The sequence below is a fragment of the Larus michahellis genome, chromosome 12 (assembly GCF_964199755.1).
Source record: "Larus michahellis chromosome 12, bLarMic1.1, whole genome shotgun sequence".
NCBI lineage: Eukaryota > Metazoa > Chordata > Aves > Charadriiformes > Laridae > Larus > Larus michahellis.
This window is the reverse complement of record NC_133907.1, coordinates 10,619,114-10,643,861: the sequence shown is the minus strand read 5'-3', so window position 1 is coordinate 10,643,861 and position 24,748 is coordinate 10,619,114. Positions and strand designations below refer to the sequence as shown.

General features: G+C 36.6%; 1 protein-coding gene across 10 annotated transcripts in view; it reads right to left on the bottom strand.

Annotated features, from left to right (window-relative positions):
- Positions 1-24,748, bottom strand: part of ZMYND8 (zinc finger MYND-type containing 8) — a 76,513-nt gene that overhangs the window by 23,948 nt on the left and 27,817 nt on the right. For 7 of the 10 annotated variants that reach the window (XM_074604659.1, XM_074604658.1, XM_074604665.1 and 4 more), the window contains 7 exons: positions 22,555-22,625; positions 10,052-10,200; positions 5,278-5,496; positions 4,317-4,430; positions 2,510-2,602; positions 1,239-1,326; positions 539-594 (listed from right to left, as the gene is read on the bottom strand). In XM_074604659.1, the coding sequence (XP_074460760.1) occupies positions 539-594; positions 1,239-1,326; positions 2,510-2,602; positions 4,317-4,430; positions 5,278-5,496; positions 10,052-10,200; positions 22,555-22,625 (790 nt within the window). The remainder of the gene's footprint in view (positions 1-538; positions 595-1,238; positions 1,327-2,509; positions 2,603-4,316; positions 4,431-5,277; positions 5,497-10,051; positions 10,201-22,554; positions 22,626-24,748) is intronic. The other 3 variants (XM_074604666.1, XM_074604668.1, XM_074604667.1) reach the window with 1 other exon arrangement.

Genomic DNA, 24,748 nt, shown 5'->3' with positions numbered 1-24,748 from the left:
CAGATCATCAGATAATTTGTATCAATGAAATAGTGTTCAAATACATTAAATTTAGAATAGCAAGTTTTTGTGATACTAAACATTATGGATTGCCACTGAAAAACAAATCAGTGCAAACGATCAGTTAAGAATGCATGCAGACATTTTTGCATTTATTCAGAGGTATACCATATTGTTACAGCAAAAGAATACCAAAAATGCATATATGAATCAGAAGATATGGGTCTATTTTTCCAACTCCAAATACTCATTTAGAAGATAGGTGTCTCTATGCAGAATCCCTATGTCCACTTTCTTCTCTTCCCACCCTGCGTCTTAATTATAGATAATGAATATCCTAATGGAAGACATATTAGCAATACCCTTACCAAAAATCATTCTGTAGGCCATGGATATGCATATCTAAATATAAGAAAGCCTACAAAAATTATAGTTATGCAATACACACCCTAGAAAACACATATTATTTCACTCATGAATACATGGAATGTAACACTTTAAAAATACAGAACAATTAAGTTAATCAGGGCACAAATACCTCATGCTCACAGATTTTGATGATGACTTTTGCTGTTTGTGTCAATTTGTGATTTCCTGAGGAAACAATAAAATGCTTTAACCAATAAAATTGTTATGCTAGAAATATGATAAAATCAACAGTTTTTGCATTTAAAAGTTAACATTAAAGACAAAAGAGAACATCTAAAGAGGCGACGTAAAACACATATGTTAAAACTACCTGCCTGCAAAAGCAGAAGGTAGGCACTTTTCTTCTCAACACAACATGGTAGCAATCTCTACATGTCCCCTTTTGAAGCCTACTGCAGCCTGCTCACCACTGATACACTCTTTCAGTGTGGGACATGCTGTACCATCTCCTCAATTAGGTCTCCTATAAAGTGTTGCACAATGCAACCTGCTAGAGTAACATGAGGGTTTGAACCAGGTGATGGGGGCTGGAACCCTATGATCTTTAAGGTCCCTTCTAACCCAAGCTATTCTATGATTCTAACTTATGTGAATTATTTTTTTTTTAAAGTGGAATGAGCACAGGTTGTATTTGGTCCTACAGTTTTATGTATGACAGTTGTTAAAAAAAAACAACTGTGTTTAGGCACTATGGTCATCAACAGGAAGATGGTTTCAGCGTTTGCCAACTAGAAGTCTACAGATTGCTCTATGACTTTAACTATTTCAAAGTTTCATATTTTAGGACATAAGTACACATTAATGCTCACCCCCATTGTAAATAATGCAGTTGTGCAAAATCCATTTGGCATCAGCCAAAAATGCTTCAGTGCAACCGTACATTTTCTTTTTAACATTCTGTAAAGAAAAAAAATGAAGAATGTATCAGGAAACAGAAACAAGTAAAAAGTCACAGCTTCTTCTTGAACATTGTTTTCTATCAGTCATACAATCAATAAAATTGACTGTATTTACTGTAAGAATTATGATCCTAAATACTTAAGAATCTGTCAAATTCAGAGTGTCTTCTGACTCACTTCTGCCCTGAAAATGTATGAACTGTCTAAATTAACTTTAAATAATGAATTATTTAGATCAGCATCTTCAACATTTCCAAAAAAAGTATTCATTTCCTGAAACAGTGTTCCATTCCACGTCTCTTCAGAAAATTGAGTCCTTGATTTCTTCTACTGACATATAATTGCTCCACAGTATTTTTATTTTTAAATTTATACAAGACCCAGAAAAAAAGTATTGGTCATAGTACATAAGACAGTACATTTGATATTCCAGTCTACCCACTGGGTAATGTAATTCAATTAAATAAAATCAGTCACGTGGATGCTACATCTTTATACCACAAAGACATCAACCTGCCCTGTAAGGACGGGGAGAATGAAAACTTGCTGTCCCTCCACCAGGCCCTAGCAGAACAAAGCTCTGCAATGCTTCAGTCTTCGTTAAGCAGCAGAGAACTGAGAACTTCTTCATTATTTGAAACTTTTAAATTATTATCGAACTGAGAATGAAAGTCCCATTATCCATCTCTTGACTGTTTCTTTGTTCTTCCACACCTCAGGTACAGTGGAGGTTACAGTATTTGTTGAATGATCAGTAACAGAGTCTGGAATGACCCCTGGATATACACTAAAATGGTCCCACATTAATGGACCAGTGATCCCTTAAGAGCTTAAAGTATGATGATCAAATGCAAACTCTGGTTAATGAAGTCTCCCCACAGGATCATTCCTGGAATTAGATGAATTTATATAGGAGGAAGTCAACAGTGTAAGCTTGTCTCTTTCATACTGTTTTTCCTGAGCATTTGTTACTGGCTCAGACAAAACACTGGACTTGTTCCATTGACATATGATTGTTTTAATGCTATAACTGAAGTGATATTTATAATAACAAAAAAAAATAAAAAAGCAGCATGTCAATTATTTCAAGCAACATCTCTCCCCTTTCCATCAAACACTCCAGAAATCTTAATGACAGCAATCAAACTCAAGGAACCTTCTTCCCTTGGCCTCATACAAACCTTCTCTAATGTACAAAGGTCCATTGGATGAAAGATGTATTCTGCATAATCTGGGTGTTGATCCAGTGAAACTGGCTTTTGAAATGGCTCTGTCTGTTAGGAAAAAAAAATAAATATATCACACTGCTTATTAACACTTAACAGTTTTAGCAATGACACAATACTCATTCCTTTTCTAATACTACTTCCGGCTGTGATGTCAGAGAAAATTCTTTAAAGGTACTTATAAAATTTTGTGAAGTAATAAATAATGGCAGAACAAAAGGAAGTAAAAGGTCTCATTTATCTGATTTTTCATAAGCTGGAAGTAGTGATTTGCAAAAGTTAGGAGTTTTGTAAAATGTACTGTTATTATTTACAGTAGGGTTTTTTTTGTGGGGAATGTTGGGTGAGGCTCAATGGACAGCTTTTAGCAGAATAAAGACAATAAATTATTTCCGATTCACTAGACTCGTCTTTTTCAGACTCTCATTAGAATCATAACTTTCAAAACAATGGTGGCTTGGTACTTGCAAACACATTCAAAATCAGTAGGACTCTACATTTTATGTGCTAATGTGGAGGGACTGCAATTCTTCAAATACAATCAAAACAACAGGTTATTAGTAAAATGCGTAAAGGGCAAAATATCTCAATAGCATTCATTAAACATTAACTTTTTAAGCACATTTTCAAAACTCTTTTTGAATTCAATATAAGCGAACACTGACACTTTGCTTCTGAAAAGCAGCACTTAAAGCTTCTAATGGCTCCTTCTAAGAGGATAGTATTTACCACTCCAGAGTAAAACAATTCCAAGAGCCAAAATCTGCCAGGATTTAAGAGTAACCTTCCCAGAAATTGCCACTATTGTTCTGCTAAAATACTTAGAAAGATACAGAGTTGCAGAGAGCCTATGATTCTGCACATCCATTTTTTCCCAACATATTTTACTATAACAGTGCAGGCAGAGACACTTTCCCTGCTCTAACTTCTGTACAGAAACAAGAAGGCAACAGAAGTTAAGACAACCCTTGGTAATTCATCACATCATATTTTGATTAACTGTTTTCTTCACACGTGTGAAAACTAGGTAATGCTTGCATGGTGAAGAATAACTGACCAGAATTGTTAAAATTTAGAAGCAAGAATGAGTAACTGGAATAGCTGAAACTTTGAGGCATGGTGATTTTGAAAAGTGAGTCCCAGACAGACATATGGAGATAGGTGCAAGTTGGAAGAAAACCAATTTTACCTCCATGATAAAAATTCATAGAACAGCACCTCATACTGCATGAGCATTAATGGCATAGGTTTTCACCATGCTGAGGAAAATTTCTTCAGTGTTTTAGAAGTATATGATACAACTAACTTTTGTGGTAAGAACAATTTCTACTAACAGATGGAAGCCAGGTTTTCAACAGGTATAATCAATAACGTAACAGTGTCTGTGCCTGGGGTTCCTGCCCACAGAACTGTATTGGTAAGAGATCATGTCTCCTCATTCCCCTTTTATCTCAGAAACAGCATTGGCCACTTTCGGTGAGTGAGAAATCACCACATCCCACTGGAAAGCCGCATTATATTTTCACTACACCTACTGAAACTACGTCCAGAAGTTACATCAAGGAACTACATTTTAAATGCACTCCAAAACAGTATATACAGCCTAAAATGATCTGTCTGTACTAGACAGGTGGCAGACAGCATAGAAGCTGTCACATAGAATCTGATAAAATAAACTACGTTCATAATCCACAAAAGGAAGCAAAACTCAGGATTATGACAAATATATGATCCAAGCATCAAAAAAAAGAATTTTCCTTACCCCTGGCTGTTTCATTTTCTGTAGTGCAAACTTCAGTAAATATGATAGCTGTTCAATGGTGAGCATTGTCATAGCTTTACTCTGTGTTTCTATGCATTCTGCGACTGTGATTTTCTAAAAGTTAAGATTAAAAAAATATTTCATTAGCAAACATTTCTAGGTAAATTCTTCTACGCTGAAATACTCTAGCATTGAAATGGAAAATAATAACTCTTACAAGAAACAAAACATTTCTGATGACCCATTTACTTGGGTTTTGTTCTGGTTATGTTAAAAAAAAGAAATTAAAAAAAGGGAAAAGATCAGAAATTATCCATCATCTTCAAAATCACGCAAACTGAATGTGTGAATACATAGAATTCCCAAATACAATGCAGGTTCACAGCAATGTGAATGAGTGAGAAGGTCACCTGGGCTCTAATACAGTAAGTGATCAAAGCAAAACATGCAATAAACCACTTTGCTTTCATTAAAGATACTTCAATGCTAAATATTCTCTTCTCAGGAATCATTGGAGAGGAATGATTAAATTCTTCCTCAGCCCTGCAGAAAAAAATAGTCATAAAATACCCACTTGTTTAGGTAGACCATGCAGTGCAATTTTTTTCTGCACTGCTGCAGAGCTGATCAGCCCACTAGAAGAAGCACAAGTTAAACTAGTCAAACCTGCAGAATGTTTTCATAATTAGAAATGCCTGATGAAGAGATCACTCTTTGAAATGGTGCCTTCTCTAGAGATGGAAACACAAAGGAAATTTAAGACTCGTGGTAAGAAGGCAAACACAACCCAGGTACACACAGAAAAAGTGGTGAAGCACCAACAAATGCCTCCTCTTCTATACAGACTTTTCTGGCACCTTTACCAAGACGAAATATAGGAATAAACCATAAACATTTCAGAATGCAAAAAAAGCTGCTTACATCTCACAAACAAGAAATCCACTCCTTATATCAAACTAACCTCACATTCTGGGCAAAACCAATCCCCCTCTGGTTCCGCTGTCAGTTTCAGACACTTAGCATGATAAACCCGAGGACAGAGTTCACAGCAGAGGACTTGGCCTTCCCGATGACAAACCCAGCAATAGAAATCATTCCGTCCATCCTGTGGTACAACATCAACAGGGTCTGTGGTGAGTGGCTGCTTCATATAGTAAAACGGACCATGTCTTAGTTCTGACTGAAATGTAGGCAAGAAAAACAGGTTTGGTTTCAAAACAAATTTGCATTTTTTCAAATAATAATATTCATAATATATAAGCAAACAGCAGTTTACAGAGTTTTATTAACATTTATGCAAGCACAGTAGCACAGTATCTTACTCATTGCACTAAATCACAAAGAGTTTTAGTTCTTATTCAGGTGTCAAATGCCAGTTTACACTCAAGACTGAAAATAAGTGCAAGACATGGAATACAACAAAAGTCAGTAAACACTTTTATCTTCAAGAAAGAAGTATTGCTATAGAAGCTATGGGGTTCTCCAAACTCAGGATTCCATGGGGCTGTGCAAGCTAAATACTGAGATATTTAGTGGTGGCTAAACCTGGGACAACTGAAGAAGTTAGTCCTGAGACAAGAAGTTGAACACCATGCAAATCTGTTCTAAGCTGCAGCAGTTCACAACTTCGTACAATGAAGCAAGGCAGTGCTGATTTTGACTAATAAGGCAAACTGTAGAGTAGGATGACAAAAGAGCAAATTCACATCCTGAACAGCCACTTCTGCTATGGGAGCAGGAACACAGGGAGAGATTTAATCCACCATTTAAATGGATATCAAGAATTTAAGACTCAGTCTCCACTGGTTTGCCTGCACTAGAACACAGTTAACAGTTAACTTTGTAAACTGCGTGAACTAGTCTTCCACTTGAGTCCCAGACAGCTCAAAGATGACATAGCTCATGCCAAAACACAAGAAGCGAAGAGCCTGGGATGGCTAAAATGGGTTCCCAGATACGTAAGGTTTGTTACATCAGCTTTGAAAAACTGTTAACATTTATTGGAAAACTACATTCTATTTATTAATCACAAGGAAACTTAAGTTTTCTGTTTGGTGTTAATTATAGGGGTGGTTTGCTGAGGAGGGCATGGAGGGAAACAATCGAGTTTTAGGTAGTTTATTTACTGTGATTTTTTTGTTTGATGCAAAACCATTTCCTTATGAGATTACTTCTAACCATCCAAATGGCTGCTTGTAGTTTACAGAACCATTTTGTTTGGTTCTTGGGTAATTTCGCATGCATCCCATACCATTTACACAACTGCAAGTTTTTAGACCCTTGCGCTGTCACATGCCCACATGACTCATCGAACAGTGCAACTATATACATGTTCCACACCTTTGCAGCATCCTGTACAAAATTAGTCACACGGGACATAAATTAATGTCACCAGAAATGACCAGCATGCCAGCTTGAACCGTGATATTTCTAGATTTCTAAAGTTACAAAGGACAAGGCCTAATTATTTGTATTAATAGAGGACCTTCAATTAGATGGTCCTCTAATTACATAATACAGAAGTGACAACCCAGCTGAAGATATTATATCTCAAAATATACACCAGAGAAGATATAATCTGCGATTATCTAGCATTTTATAATATTTTAGGCAAAGAAAGGATGTTACCCACAAACATTCCCTCCCAAAGCATTCTGCTACCTAAAATTTCACTTGAATTTCTATCGGTTCTGGTTCTTTTCATTCTCTGTTCTACAGATGCTACAGCTACTAAAAAGATACTTTGTTCCCACCACGGAAATGAGCAAAGTGTTATTTTCTGTACGCTCTGTATATGATTAAATAATCATATAACATGACAAGACTTTCAGAAGGAAGGTTCTATGAGACCCTGTGGAATAAGAGGGACAGCATAAGGCTTTAACCACATTTCAAATGTATTACTACTACGATCATTCAAACAGATACAAAGGCATACGGAAACCCAGAATGAAGAATGGAAAGTTGCCATTTACAGTGCAGGAATGTGTTTTGTTTGCAGCTGTATGCACCACAGCTGACAGACCAAAAGTCTCAATAGCGTATACATGGAGATGCAGCTATGGGGCATTTCCTCAACTGCAGATAAAGGAAATTACCAGAACGTAATACATATTCTGACTTTGAAGTGGGTATAAGCAGTATATCCACAGTAACTTCCTAACAATCAAAGATACTGCTTTAAGACGAATATAAAACCTGTGAAACTATCCCACAGAAATCAGCTCATAACATCCAAACTGAAGAGAAGTCCATTTTTGCTAGAGCATGAGAGGAATTAATTTTCTGTTCAAGCATGCTTATATCTTTTAGACATCCAGCACCTTGTTTTGCCTAAGTCAAGTTTAAGAACAAAAAAAAAAAAAAAGGTTCCAAGACTCAAAAAAGACACAAATAACATAACTGAAGTACTGGAAATGAATGATTCAATTGCATCAAAGGACCTTTTCACTTGTTCTAATCAGAGTAAAATGTTTTAAGAGTTTAAATTTTAACAGTTATGAAAGAAAACCTTTGTTTTCTCAACCGTTTCACAGCTCAAATAACTGGTAGCTTGTTTTAAAGTCTTTATTAAAGTTATTAAGACCATAGAATGACATAGAAAACTGAAGAAAAAACAACAGTACTTTGTGTTGTTTTGGGGAGAAAAAGATTCCTATTTATATTTAGTTTCAATTAGTAGTAAACAAGCTGACAACTTCCATTACATTGTAACTGATTAATGAGTGTCAGAAGTTCCTGATTTTTAACCTGTCTTAGCTACATTCTACAATTCCATAATTCTTTGCCCTTATTTCAACACTTCAAATACCTGTTGGCACCATTCTGAAGGTCTGTTACTGCATCCACAATATGTAATACAAAGCTTCATGCAACTATAATTTTAGTAATGGTATCTTGAAATACTCAAATATCACAAAACACTTCGTAATGTAGAATATTAAGTTGGAGGTTTCCAGTGGTGTTGTCATACCTCAAAATGGATTTATCAGCTAATCAGAACCACAGCCATCAGCTACATTCTACTTGAAACTTAACCTGAGAGCAAAACAAGTAACTGTATGCTTAGCTGACATCTGTTCAGCAGCAAAACAATCTTTAAGAACTTCTGCTACCATGTAGAGCAGAGTTTTACACCTACTCTAGAAACAATCATCTTCAGGCATGCCCATTTCATATTTGACATGCAAGACAACACTAAATTAGAAACAACTTGTAATAGCTAAACAAAACTAAACAGATGATATTTTCTTGCTAACTTGTAATAAATACAGCAAAATAAGCAAGTCTGATTGCTTTTCTTCATTAGATATACAACTTTATTCTATCGTGTAATATTTCAGGTCTGAGATACCTGGAAAACAGAAAAGGATTTACCGAGGGGAATGTACCAAGATCAACAACTGTGATTGTGTTTTCACATATATTTTTAAATGCATGAATAAAATGTGGAAACTAATACCCTAAGATTCAATCCCACTGTTTGGAAAATTATCTCTACACTGCACAGTTAGAAGCTCAGACTTCAGTGAGGCAACATCTCCCCAGTAAAAGTCCAGGATGTAGAGGAATTTATACAGCCTGCACTGAAACTCAGTAACAGCCAAACTGGCCACATTAAACTAGTGCAAGTATGCCTACACATGATATTACTAGACCTCCCAATTATCCTTAAATAAAATATGCTTGACACTGTAAGACTGCCCTCTGGCAAGGCCTGATTTATTGACAGTCCTTGTTCTAGGACAACTGCAGTGATTAGAAATTTAATTTTCTTTCTTAACCTGTGCAATTGTACCAGTATAATATTTAATGTGGATGCTGTTACACCGGGAAAAAAGTGCTTTAAACCCTCAGAACTTAATCCTGTGTTTATATAACCCTGGCAAAAAACATTGACACACAAAAGCACTTTGAGAAATACACAGGCGTGTCATTATTAAATTAGATGAGAGATACTTTCAGTAAGGCTAAAGACTGGTTTCATGTAGTCTCCTCTAAGATGATGCAGGTGCTTTGCAGCATTTGCTATTCAATACACTTCATATAATTCTTGCATCATACAATGAATCAGAAATTGTCAGAGTCTTATGGAGTCAAGTTCTTCTAAGAACTACAACAAATGCTATAAATTCAGTACTCAGAAGACACTGAAAATAAAGTTTCAAGCATGAATACTGAAAAGTACTATCAGTGTTACCCTTTGATTTAACTACTTTGGTAGGAGCGTACACTGCCCAGCAATTTAAAGGAAGGGGAAGGAATCTGCAGAGGACCAAGGAAGGAGCTGGACTTCTGTTAATAATTGTCAGTAGGACTGAAAGCAGATGAGGGACTTTGCTTGACATTATGAGATCTTAATCTAGGATATCACGCCACTGAACATTTATTTCCTTTTTATGGTTTTAATTAATAACAGCTATTATTGCTGTATTGTTATTATATTCCTTCATAATCCTTTTGTTCAAAATTGCACTTACTGGTTATATATCTTATTAGCTTTATGAAATCAAAAAACAGGACACAGGTGGTCTTTCTCAAACATGTACAACAAAAATAAAAGAACATTCAAATCCAACTTATAATGCCACCTCCTACACGCACTGCAATCAAAAATTGCATCCTCTTCTCAGAATACAGAAATGGAGCTTTCTAAAGAGAGAGCTCCTGATCAGCTGGCTTTACATCCTTCATTGTTTCATATTCTAGCATAACAATACCATGACTTCTCTTACCTGCTCTTTATTATTACTGTTCAATAGACCAGGTTTCTTTTTCTTTTTTATAGGACTTGTTGATGCATCTTGTGGTGAGTGGCCATTAGAGGAATGTGGAGGGCTGGGAAATTTCCTTTTTTGTGCTGTGCGTTCAGCAGAGCCAGGATCTATAACAGGTACAAACAATATGATTGAAGATTGCGTATCGATGAAAAACATACGAACAAGGTTACGGTTTGTCATTCACACTCCTTCACTGAACAGAATAAAAATTTTCAATTGTCTTTCACCCAGTCTCTGAAGAAACTGGAAGCACAGCCTTGCGAAGCAATGCCACTGTTAAGTGAATTCTCAATATAGTAATTTGTATTGACATTAAATATTTTTTTCTTTTCCAACAGCATTCTAGCCATTCATCTTATGTCAAATTTTAGCATCTTTTAAAATATAACAATTATTTCTGTAGTTTAGCAAAGTGCTATGCTAATTTATGTCAATACGCTTTAAAAGCAGACAAACAACATTAACAGTTCCTGACAGCTTTGCTCATGTAATTTAGGAACATAAGCAACAGAAGTTAAAACATGTCAGAAGGTAAGAAGAAAGTCAGTCCTCACCATTTTTTTTTCATATTTAAATAAACTTATTGAAATATGTCAATAGAAAACAAATTAAATTGTCCTATAGTCTGAAAATAAGCATGCTACCTCAAATACTTAGTCATTTGTAGTACATGCTAAATTGGACTGTAAAAAGATAAAATTAAGACAAGACTCCCAGTCAAGTAGTAACTTTTGACAGCAAAGTTACAGAAATGCTGGTTTTGGTATTAATGCCACTTTAAAGTTTTTTCTGTCAAATTGCAGTTTTTGGCAGCTATTTGACAGAAGCCAAAGACAATCAAACTGCTGGTTGCAATGATCCTATATCCTGTCCCTCCTGGATCTGTATTCCTGCCTTCCAGGCCTCGCTGGGTGATGGACTGAGCTGTCTTGGGTTGCCAAGTCACCAAAACTTCACTGAAACACTTCACCTGAAGTCTCCAATGAACATCAGAGGTACCAGAACAACAACCAGTAACTGGATCAACTTATCAGAGCATGTCTATTATCAATAGAACTAAATTAACTATAAAACGGTCCACCAAAAAATACTGAAAGTTCCCCAAATAGAAAAATACTGAAAACCACAGCATTAGACCATTTCACATAGGGAGCCGATAAACACCTTTCTCCCACAAATGCCTCCCAATCTGACTTTTAACTATCTATTGAATGAGACAATTTTGTTGAGCTACAACATTCCTCTCAGGAAATGATTTTAATACATTTAAGGGGTCTCACACACAATATTCCCACTGACACATGGTGCTATATGTTGATTTCTGATTGACCAAAAGCTTGGTAACATGTCAAGATAATGATTAAGAATAAAGAGAACTATAAATAAACATAAAACAATATATGAAAAGATAGATGAAGAAGATATAACTGAAGGAGGGAAGAGAAATGTAGGAGCATTTGCCCATCCCGAGTTTTATTCATCTACAATAGCTACACCAGGCTAACAACACAGGAAATTTCAACAATCCAAGGAAAAGTGTCTGCCACTAGATTTACATAGGCACAGCTATTTCAGCAGTGCTGCCTAGCAGAAATGTAGTGTTGGCTCTCAGAGCAATTTTTCTATTCAAATAAGTTATAAAATTTTGGTAAAACGTAGGTAAACTGGTTTAAATAAACAAACAAAAACCTTTAAATGTTTTTAATTTCTTTGATACTAAGAAATGTGGTGGTTTTTTTCCTTTCCACCCCACCCCTTTTACAGTTGTAGGCAGCATTTAGGACCAGTTATATTCTGACATGCCAAGGCTGAACTAAAAAAATACAATGTGGCTGAGACCATTCTTGTTATTTGTTTCAATTTAAGTGAATCTGCCTCCCACTCCGTTTAGGCCAAAATTTAGATTAATTTGACAATACAAAGAATTGCCAGGTAAGGTATGTCACCTAAACGTGTGAAATATATAATGTCTGCCTCCACCCCTCATTAAGTAATTATGATAATAAAAATCCTAATACAGGTACAACTATGCTCACAGATGACTAGGGTGGGTTTTTTTCAGTTTAGCTAATTACGCACAGAAGGTGGCAGAAGAACTCCTTTGGCTGGCATATGCTTCATAGATCCCAAGAGAGCTGAGCCAATACAGCTATCCTGGATGAAACATTGCGGCATCAGTGTCAGCTAAAACAAAACCCACAACTTGACCAAAGCGATCAAACCTAAAACCAAAACAAGCTCTGAATTCTATTTTTTTTTCACTAAAGCAGAACAGAGCTTATTCAGCATGGGAACTGTTTGCATTCAGAGTGATCAGCAAAACCAGCATCATACCATATCTTTTCTCATCTTTCCATTACCACGTGGCTCAGAACAGCATGTACAATATAAGTCAGTGTTCTTTATTAGGATTTGTAATTTTCAACAGAGACTTTCCATACATTCCTAAAGGCATTCATAAGAAAATTACTCCTACTATGAAGTGCTGACCATGCCTTAATCCTTGTTTTCCCAGTGCAGAGAGATCTGCAGAATTGTCTCCCTCTACAGCAAACATCATCCTCAAAGTACTTGCAAGGATCTCCGAGCCTGAGTTTCTCTCCAGCAAATAAAGCCCTCACCATAACTCACTGAAGAGACTTAGGCTTTTATTTCCAGACTCTACAAATGCAGGCACAGCTTAAACCAGGAGAGCAACAGGAGAGTATAGTTTTCTGCCCTTTGGCTGCCATTTCTTACTCCCAGGCACAAAACTGCCACCAGTGGAGCACACCAGTTTCCTTTCAGCTCTTCAGCCTCAAATTGTGGAGATTACAAAGAAGCTGCCTGTGACACTGCACATAGTGCCTCAGCTCCAAATGTGAAAGAAGAAAATCAGGTATAAAGTTTCTCATCATTGGCCTGCACCCATAATGTGATGCTGCTCACTTTTAAATGTTATTTCTTCCTAAACTAGCTGATTCAGGGTCAGGAAAAGGGTTAAACTCTTATTGGCTAAACCAGAACTGAATTACAATTCATCACAGACAAATCCAAACCACACTTTAACAGAAAAGGTACCAACTCAATACTGACTAAACCAATCAATTACACCAAATGATCAATCACACAGACATATATGCTTGGTTAAGTGATTTCAAAAACTACTTAAAACTACTGTAATTTTCTTCTGTGGTTCAAGCCTGGGCATGCTAGGGATTTTCAAATAAACTAGTGGTGACTCATAGACAACACACAAAAACTGACCCAAAATATATCTCTCTTTTTTTTTTTTTTCTCAACTGGCAAGTTATTGAAATGCATGGAGATTTTCTTCAGGAAATGTAAGACATAACTGGAAAAATTAAGCAATGGACAGGCATTTTCTTTCAGATTTAATTGTGCTAGTGGAATATGCTAATAACTACCACTATATGTTATGAATTTACCAATCTGTGAGGGACCTAATAATACGAAAAATCTTTTAATTCAGTTCAAGTAAAATAAGAATGGTAGCACCTACTTAAACTGTTTGGGTTACCATTTCCAATTCTAATTAAGATAAAAAATGCTCAAGTTGCATTTTGTGTGAATTTCTTTCAACAGCAGTGCCTCAGTTAGCACACACTGCTGCTTCTTCCTCCTTGGCTCTTCCAGCTGTGTTAGCAGAGTTTGTGTAGCTGTGCTGTGAACCAGATCAAGAAATTAATCCCCATTAAAATAACCCATTAGGAGGAAAGTTAATTCACTTTCCCAATGTAGTTTAATTTAATATTTATTACTTGAACAAAGTCAAACAAATCCAAGAGGAAAGAACTAAAAAGACTAAATTTAAACTACACAATAACTTTGTGACTAGGAACCAGTTACTTACAAGGTGATTCAAGTTTCTGCTCCAAAAAGGAACAGCGAGAATTTGTGTGATTTCTTCTTTGTCAAGCAAATGTTTTTAAAAAGGTGTTTAATGAGCAAGAATGGTCTCACTTTGAGAGTATCTCACCATGCCACTTTGTCACCAGTTAGCACATACCCCTGCAATCTCCCTGCTTTTTCCACAAAACTCCTGTCATATACTGAGCGAGTCAATCTGAACCAAACTTTCCAGACAGGCATCCATTTGTGCATCCACCTTTTTTAACTGAAAAGGCTGAGATCACTTGCAGTTACTCAGCACTCAGAACGTTAATAAGAAATGAGATGTTCTGTGTACTAAATGAAAGACATTACAATAAAATAATAAATGAAGATTTAATTGATAAACCAGTTGTACTAACAAACTAATATGCCAAGCAACCTTACTCCACTTATTTCTTGATTTTTGAGTGTGTGACTTTGCTTTCTTAGCATTATTTCAAAATCATGTTTCCAGCACTAGTGAAAAAATAGACGCCTGAAAAAACGTTTTTAATTCTCATTAAAAGTTACCTGGTTTTACATCACCAGGTTATTGTTAATTGTAATGTTGCCACGGTTGACACAAGCACCTATGAGTGCTCTCAAAAACTATCCATTGGGGAGCAACAAGCCAACCTGAGCTTCACCTAAAGTTTAAAATCTTTGTTTCAGTATGCCACCACGTAACTAAAGGATTAGTAACTAGCTCCCAGGAGACAGACTAAAGCATACTTAAACCCTAAAGCAACTTAATTTCACACTTTATGACTATTTTAGAAATCCAATTTTATGTGATAGTAATGCAATTTTTAAGCAGATAAACTATGATACTAACTTAATACAGTTTAGCTTAGAAAAAACTGTAACAAACAAACAGAAGTATGTTAATTACTCTATATCAGGGATCTTATCTTGCTGCAGCACATGGAGCATGGACCAAAAACATATCTTCTATGTTCTATACATTGCCAAGTGCTGTACTGCAAGCATTCAATATCAACGATCTCTGACAACTAATTGAGAAGTCTCACTTTTCTCAATGGAAGCATGTGCCAACTCAGAAAATGTGTAAAAGCAAAATGTTGCTTTCCTTGCTTTTCCCATGATACTCAAATGTAATTCTTCCAAAAAAAAAAAAAAAAAGTAACATCAACATGCCTTACTGGAAAAACACAGCATAAACATAAATAGATACACGCCCTCACGCCCTCCTTTCCATATACCTTTTTCTTGTTTTTAATTTTAAACCTTGCTTAAGCTAAATGCAATCAAAGTAATTCCAAACTAGAACCAGAATGAAATGGTGTCCATATATGTGTTTGTAAGCATTTGTTACACTTGCATTAGTTTCTCTGCCAATAAGGCCTTAATGAGAGCTGAAATCCACAGCAAGTTACAGAGATGTAAGTTAAGGTTCCACAGTTCCCTTCCACAGATACACTTTCTTCCCTTTTCCTTTCTCTGGCACAGTTATTTGTTCACCCAGGATGCAATATGGTTTAGGTAAGTGATACAGCCAAAACCAACAAAAACCTAAAAATTAATTTCAGCTGAATCAGCACACCAACAAGTCCCAGAGTTGCCAGTGCCAGTATAAAGGAAATGGTTAGAAATGTCGTTGCCATGAAGAAGCACGTCAGCACGGCAGGTCTGACTTAGATCAGCATTTATTGCCTTAGTGTTGCATCCTCAGTGCAATGGATAGCAAGTCATTTAAGAAAAGCCTGAATAAATCAGGCTTACTCTACGCCATGCTTTTCAAATTCAACCTCACAAAAAGGTTAGGCAAACAAAACAAAAACCTTCCCAAAAAGTATGGAAATTGCAGGATAAAGGCTTTTTACTGTCAGCAAAGAATTACCCTTTTTCTGATCTGGTGTGGAAGGGAAGAAAAGTTTTGCATTTCAAAATAACACACAGACAACCAGAAAACATATCTTTATCTTAACTTCATCAAGTTTACTGTACTTACATGAAGAGTATTAGTTATTCCAATTCTGTACCTAGTTTTGTTGTATTTTAATGAAAAATGAGTTGTTATAAAGTGGTAACATCTACTACTTGTAGAAAAAACTTTTCTGTTGTGGAAATTTTCAGAAAGTGGGGGGGGCGTGGAGAGGAACTCAGAAACATGTTTGTTTAAACAGTAAAAAAAAAATTAAAAATAAATCAAAAGCTTTTCAACATGAGTTGTGATAAAGATGGTAAAATTAGCAATCATTTTGGTTATCCAGGAGCCAGAAACAGCAATGTATTTTTTTCAGTGAAAGCACTGTTTAGTCTTCCAAGAACAGTATTAGATACCAGTAAACTGAGACTTAGTTACACCAACAATAGTTTTCTGTGATGTAAGTACATTTTTGCTATCTCAATGCAAGTGGATCAAATGTGCAAAATTCTGAATAACGTTTCCAATTAGAAACCTAGTCAATTGTTCTATGTAAGTTAGACACTCAGTAGAAGCGTTACTTACACAGAGTCAGCCCAAGGCTACTTCTGTTAACATTAATTCCCAGTCCCATGCCATCCCTTTTATTATGACACAAATAGTTCTGCCAACATTTGGTGAACCAGATCAAGGAATTAAATTAGATTAAATGTAACAGAACAAAAGAACAAAAATTTCACGAAGAATTAATTTGATGGCTGCAAGAAACAGCTAGGCTAGCTTAAAAAAGAAGGCAGCAGTGACAGAAGGTTCAAAAATACAAAGCTGACTGAAGACTGCTTCAGCTGTCATTACCCCACAGAAATGCATAAATATGCCTTTAAAAGGAACAAGAACAAAAACAGAAACTGACTTCCACCTAGAAGGTCATTTCTCTCTTCATCAAAAGCTCTGAATGCATGTTCTTTAAACGGTGTTGAGGGAAATCAATGAAGAATTCTGAGAGAAAAAGGAGCAACACTAACTCCATTGTCAGCATCATTACAGTCCATTTTGATAGAACGGGCTTCAAGTAATAATTTATATGGATTCCAGAACTGTAAAATCTCCCAGTTATATTTACTATCCTGAATGGTTGCTAAGATTTTTATGATTTTTCAATTCCATTGCCTATAATACAACAGCAAGCTTAATTATCTTCAAAACACCTGACAAAATCATGGATAAATCTGTTAGAACTTATACCCAACTCTGAGGCATTTTAATCTTATGCCAGAATTTTGAAATACGATGCAGTTGCAATCGACCACTAAAGCCCTGTTTACATTCCAGAAATTTCAACTGATGCAATTAACCCAAACCAGTTGCTAATGTAATAAATAACAGAGGTTAGCCATGGTTGTGTAAATCCTGATGAACCCCCTACTGCATTACAATTTTACACGAGCACAAAAAGACACCGTTACTTGTTTCTTCATTGTAGGACTTTGGAAGATAAAAAAAAGAGAAACACTTCCCAACAACTTGCAATATAAGAGGTGTAAGCTGTTTATAAACTAGAGCCTGGCTGTAGGGGGACTTGTTGCCCCAAGGCACTCCTGAAGACCCCCTGTTGATTACTAAGTAACAAGGGCTCTACACTAGAGATAAAGCCTCAGGCTATACTACTGTTCACTGGAGGATTCTCAAATTACCTTTCACATTGGAGTAAGAAACTCATCTCTATGTGATTAAATACTTGGTAACACTGCACTGAAAGTTGCTAGACAATATACTATTATGAAACTGTTACAAAATATAAAACGTATACTGGAAATTCCATTTTACTAGCTATTTTGCATTTATGTTTATAATATCTGAACCTTTTATCACTGAGAGAAGCCCCCGAGACCAAAGCCTTCAACACAAACCTGCAGCAATGCAAAAGCTATGAAAGTCAGAATTCTCGCCACTAAGGAGTCCTGTCTCAGTGTATGATTTTATGACAAGGTAAGACCATCTAACGATTAGCTGTCACTGATGGGGGCAGGTCCGCTCCTAGCAATGACATCTGACCAACTCCTTAGTAATCTGGTTCAGGGAGATAAGCAGGTAGAAAACTACTTCTATACCCAAGTCCTTAACTGATTCAGAAGAGGACTGGCTAAGAGCCATCAGAGATGCAAAGGAAATATAAGGGATGTATGACTGATGATGGGAAGAAAAGTTAAAGAGCTCCTTTTGACTAGTCATTAGACAGGCAATGGTTACTGTACTAGCAGAAACATATGAAACCTAAATGTAAGTCCATCTGCCACCACACCTAACTACTGTTCGTAGGTAAGTAACGTAAATTAGCAGAAAACTAACCTGAAAATTAAAAAAAAAAAAAAAAAAAAATTCTTCCAGGTTAGTAAGATGAAAAAGCCCAGTGGAGAGTTCACTGCCACCCAAAGAGAACAAGCGCATGTAAAGACAGAACTGCACCAAACGATTAAGTTGGTTATGCTGCTCTGGAAACACAACCTGGAAATACTCAGAAAATTCTCCAGAAAGCCTTGCAAGACCCATCTTGAAATATTTAATAAACAAGGCTAAAAAGTAGGCCATGGGTCTGTAACAGAAATGTAACAAGATGTTTCTGTCAGACATGTTAATGTATGAGACGCAGAGGACAAAATAGTATAATCTAATCCCCGGCATTTCTCCTTTGCTAAACAGCAATCCTCTGCTGACTCCATTTTGGGTTTTTCCACTCATTTTTTTTCTTTTTAAGCTGTCATTTCCCATTTCCAGTTCTCAGATGCCTTATGCCTTCTTGCTCTGATCAAGAGTATTTTAAAACCTCATCTTTATTAAAGCTGAACATGCACAGTTTATAAACTGATCTAAATTACAACTGTTACAGTAACTCTCCTCCTTTTCCCTTCCCCACCTCACCAGATGTCTGCCCCACAATGTTTTGCAGACAGGCACTTGTGTGTAACAGTAGGGTTAATCAGTTCATGATTCAGGCAAAAACTAATACTACAAAAAATGGTCAATTTCCAGCTAGATCAGCTGCTTGATATAGCTTACTCTGCAACAGCATAAGTATCTGTGCCAGCCTAAGGAGAAGGACAGAAAAATGCAGCTGAAGATGAGTGTGGAGGTCTGTATAGCTCTGACCACAGCTATAGAGTCACTCTTACATATCACGTTATAAAGTAAGAAGTCTCAGCTATGGTCTTAAGCTCTAGTTTCATTACCGCCTAACCCTATCTAAACGCTGGCTAACAAAGCTCTATACTTCCTGCACCCAACTGGCATATTCCTGCCCTCCCTCTTACACCATTTCTGGCAGTCTACCAAGCCATTTCAGCACAGAAAACTATTCATGTTTTACGGTTCAGTTAGTTTCCTGCCAGCTCAGGTATGGAAGGAAGTGGATAAAACTGCTGCATCGAGCAGTTTGACCAGCTTAGGCTGCTTGGAAACCACCACCTTACTTAAACCGATTCAAAAGGCTACGTTAACACCCTTGTTACAGATTAAACAATGCATGTTTCATCAGCTTAAACTGAACTGGAATTGATTTATAGCAGTTAAAATTAAACTGCTTATACCAAAACAGAATGTTCATGAAGAGGCTAATTGGTTTTAAAGCAATTTAATTTATTTTCCTACAACTTTCTTTAGACACAACCTCACCTGAGCTGTACAAACGACTGTAGCACAGCAACTTAGGTTACAAACTTGCAGCATTTCAGCTTCTCCAGGACAAGTGTGAAGTTACACAATACCACTAATTGATCTCCTGCACAGGCTTCTCGGACCATCAAAAAACCCAAACAAACCAAAAGCAGCTGTATGCTTTCCTTACAGGTTTGTCTCTATAGGGTCAATTTTCTCAACTACATCCTTTCTAAAGCACACAAAGCAAAACTGTGAACAATATTAATGTTACAAGAGGAAACATTGCTACCGCTATCCCACCAGTTTAGAACCTTGCTGCACTTTTTCTACCTTAGGTGAGTATAACAACAGCTTTAAAACTCTGGTTTGTGACTTTTCTGCTGCAGAAACACCACACTGAACTAACAGAGAAACTTGTCTCAATTCAAATAACAGAAGACCAGAAAGATTAAGTTTAGCACGTCTGTAATACAACCCGTTCTTGCACTAAGCAGATGACATCTGTGATCCTTTTGCTTTCTATGCAAAACTACATATTCAACTAGTATAGAGTTCTACCACCAATTCATAGATTAGCTGAGAATACAACAAAGCAAGATGGCTTATAGACAAGTCCCCAAATTTCCTTACAACACACATCACCTCTTCACTGAAAAAAATATATACCTGTAAGGGCCTGGCATGTGTGGTTGTTATTCTTGCCCTTAGGGCGGTGCTGGCATGGGTTTCATCAACATACATGTCAAATTTAACAAACCAATTAAAGCAAATCAGTATTCAGTTAAATAAATTCCATTATTATTATTCAATTAATACAACCTCTGTTAAGTTTTATCTTTACTATGGCTATTCAGATCACTCTCACTGGTGTTTAAAACACTTAAGAGTCCTACTGCATACAGACCAGCAACTTCCACACAATGACAACTTGGGCCAATCTAAAGTAGCACTGTGGTGATCCTGGCTTTGTCTTCCAAACCACCTTCCTTCCAATCACTACCAGAACCTGCCTATGAGCTTGTTCAGGGAGTTGTATCAACATGAGTCTTTTTCTGCCAGGTTAGCTCCCTGTGAATTGACCAATTTGAACTGATCAAAGCCCACAAAACAAAGGAGCTGCAAGATCACATGGCTGAGAAGGTTGGGAGATGAAAGACTGATGCTTTCAATAACCATGAGGTATTAAATGAGTTCACTGTCCTGGGAAACTTAATCTTAACCCTACTGGAAAAAAAAAAAGAAAAAATAAAAGTAAAAAGTTTTCTGTGGGCTTACTTGATTGAAATGGTACACCTTGAGGTCAGATCAGCACTAGAACTAATGAAAGGGAATCACAAGTTTTTGTATGGCCCATACCCCTGTTTCTGGGCTGAGTAAAGCAACAGCACTAAAACACAGACACCTACATAAATAGGTATCAGACTCAAAAATAACTTCTAGACATTGATTATGTCAGAGTGACATAAGTAATAGTTTAGCTCTTGGTCCATATGAAATTCTTATTAGTACTAACATGTGGGCGAAAGTCTTACTAAGGAGAAATGAAAGTGAGATTTTATGGACAGCTAAACGCATTTAATAACCTGTTTTGTCTCTTGTATCGTGTTCCCATACTCATACTGTTTCTGCAAACAAACTGATCGCTACAACAGCAGACAAACGTTTCAGTTTTTAAGTTGGCTATAAAGTTCAAGTGGCTGGGATCTGACAACCACCACAAAGGAAGTAGGCAGTGGGAATACAAAGCTGGGAGCTTACCCCATTCAGTAGCAATCATTAAAGCACCAAAAAATAGTTTACTTTCTGCTGGTTTACAAAACTGAAACACAGAGATAAGTAAACATCAAAAGCAGTCCAGTGATGGAGGCTGACATGCAAGACCAGAAGCAGAGAAGGGAGAAAAGGACAGGGAGAAGGAACAAAAAGGAGCAAGTGAATCTCTTCTGAGCTGTCAGATTGTATGTACTACCTCATTTAACCACACCATAAGAACTGAAACAAGAAATTTACTGTCTGTTAGCACAAATAAGACTTAAATGCAATTTTACAACCACATTACCTACCCAAGCTACCTCATTAAAAACAAAAGGAATGCAGATGATCTGTGCCATGCTTTCAAGACAATTACATCTGCACATTCAGCATTAACTGGACTTATGATCCATGTAGTAGAAATGTGAAGAATAAGTGGGTATGTGCCAGATTTTAGAAAGGATGGTGGTAGCCATTGCTGACATTTTACAGAAATGGCTTTCAAGGAAACTGAGCTGCAAAGTCAGCTGCAAGTACAAAGGGAGATGGACAGGCAGCCGGCAGCCGATTACAATGAACTGGAGTAAACAATTCCGTGCAAGTATTCTGATTGAAGGGCATTTCTCTCCCCTCACTCCACATGACTTGTGAGAATATTTACAGTGATACAGGTGGTTACATGTTTGGCTTTTTTATACCCAGTGATAACATCATTTGCCTGTAGTAACTCATTCATAGAAAAAACTCCAGAAACCGAAGGACAGAAATTCTCAAACACCTGCAATTCCACCACCAAGCTGAATTCATGTCAGGGTAATAGGGACACATAAATGTCCAGGAAATACATACTGCTCAGGAGACCAATTTTTGTGGAAACAGAAATGTTACTATGTTTATTCTTAGGAAAATTAGTATTCATTACTGTAGGAAATACTACCTTATGATTATTATTACTACTACTACTATTTTCTCCTGTATTGCAAATCTAAAAGTACTTTAAATGAAGCCATGATAAGTGAGATGATACAAGAGGCTGATGTTTTTTCATCATTTAACCTAAGTTAGTTATTCATACACCAGAAATAACAAGGGGGGGGGGGGGGTTGACATGTAATGACAACCAAGCAAAAATTAAAACACTTCCTAATGTACAATAGTCATTGTAAAAAATACAACAAATCTTGAGTCTTCACTCAAGAGCAACTTCATGGTAGATTACACAGTTTCACTATCCTGGTTTATAAATATTTGTATGTTGTAGAACAGAGATGAAATACTCCTCCTTACTCACCTTTGGATCGAGTGGAGATATCCATCCCCTCCACCACCTCCTGCTCTGCCTTTATTTCCTCTTCAGCCAAGCTGTAGGATTCAAAAAGGTGAATTAGAATAGTTACAGATTGTATTATTCCCATGTCTAACTTCATGTACAGAAGTTCAACATAACACTGTCAAATACAACTATAGTAAAACTTCTGATGAAATGAAAGGTTTGCTGTTTGCCAGACAACAGCTGTTTGGCCAAAACACGTACAGAAACAATCCAGGTACACATGTATGCTGCATGTTACCAATCACAAAGGTAACATTTTCATACTGATGACAGTCCTGTAACATTTACTGAAGATTATGTCACTTTATGGATAAATTGTATGTGACAGACAAACGGGAATTCTGTTCCCTGTCGTTCCTAATCTAAGGCCTCTATAAACTGTGTGGACAGATGCCTGCTAAAATTTAAACACTCACCAGCATTAGTGAACAGATTCGCTGAAGTAACAGAGTCAGCAACACAGAACAGCTTGCCAAATTAGAAGGTAAGATGCAATTTTAAAAACTATTAAATAAATAATTTCAAGGATTTTGAAACCAGACTATATAACATAAACCTGAATATTTATAATTTACTGGCAATAAAATACCACCAATTATTAACTATAACAAAGAGTAAACGGAACAGAGTTGTTACTATCATTCAACAAGTCAATCTTCCACAAATGGTTTTAACCATTTAATTCTGTCTGGAGTAAATTAAGTAGACGACAAACTATATCTGACTTGTTGATATTCTACTTTCTTATAGTGATGCCATTCAAGAAAATAACTCAATTAATTTGGCTAGTTAAGTCAGTTTGGGGAAGGAAGGTGGAAGGAAGAAGAAAAAAGAACTTGAATGAATATTGAGTTACACACCATTTTTGGAGATCTGACTATCGCAAATGAAAGGTAAAAGAAAACATATTATGTTGAAGCAAGGCCAAATTCACAAGAGACAAATGAGGTTATGGTGCCTGAAACAGGTATCAGAGTTGTCCATTAATACCACAAGAGCACAGCAGCAAAGCAGGATGTAGATCTTTTCCTCTGTAGTAAGAGCTTACTGTCCAGTCTCTTAATGTAAGTTGTTGCTGATACCAGTTTACAGCGATATGGCAGACTGCAAGCTACTGCTGCTATGGAGTGGACTGAGATTCCATTCAGCCATCCCAGCTCTGGGGACAGCTATTTCTACTGCAGAGGCCAAGAGGACAGCTAGAGACCTTTGCTTTAGCAACTGTGGTTAAATCTGCCCAGGACAGCTAATCAGAGCTCGGAAACAACACCGAGGACTTGGTTACATTTATATCAGAGAAACTCTTCAGCCTGACAAACAGTTTATATTAGCAGGAGTTTTGTTACTGGTATAAGTTAAAACAGCTTCATAAACAAAGTAAAACTTACCAGCAGAAGGACTTTTTAGTCTGGTATTTGTCAAAACTACTTTTAATCAACTATCAGCTATTGGGGGGTTGGGTTGCAATTCCTTTCACACTTCTAAACAGGACAGTTACATCAGCAAAAATTTTAAATGCAAATTAAGCAAGTTCAGTGTATGGAAGGCCCAAAGCTGAGAAGATCCATGAAATCCAGAAATCATTATTCTTTACTTGCCATTTGTATATAGCAATAATTTACAAATTAAGCTCTTTAAAGTCATAAAACACTGAAGAGAAGTTCTATTCCACCAGCATTCAGTCTCTCAGCTCATGGACTACGCTAATAATTTCAGTAGCAAGAAAAGGCACCCATGTGACCAGAATTATGGTAAATGTGTAGCATAGTTGACCGTAGCACAATGCTCCTTAGATTCATTTTGCATAGGCAGATTAAATGCATAACATAGTTGACTGTACTACAATGCTCACCGATTTACTATGCATGGGCAGATCAATTATACTGCACATTTGTTACACCCTTTCCCAGAGGGCTTCCAGCAAAGAGGAGCTGGCAGTGTGTTGCAGACACCAAAACATTTCATGCACCACTTGCCCTTGCCCATTCTCTTTCCTAAGCAATGGAAAGGGATGGGCTCACAGGATGGTTTCTTCATTCCCTTCCCATGTTGCATTGTTTTTTTCTTCCCCTACCCCCTTATAAAATCCTCTTTCAATATCATCAAACTGTAACAAAACCCACATTTTTAAAACATCATGTATATATGATTA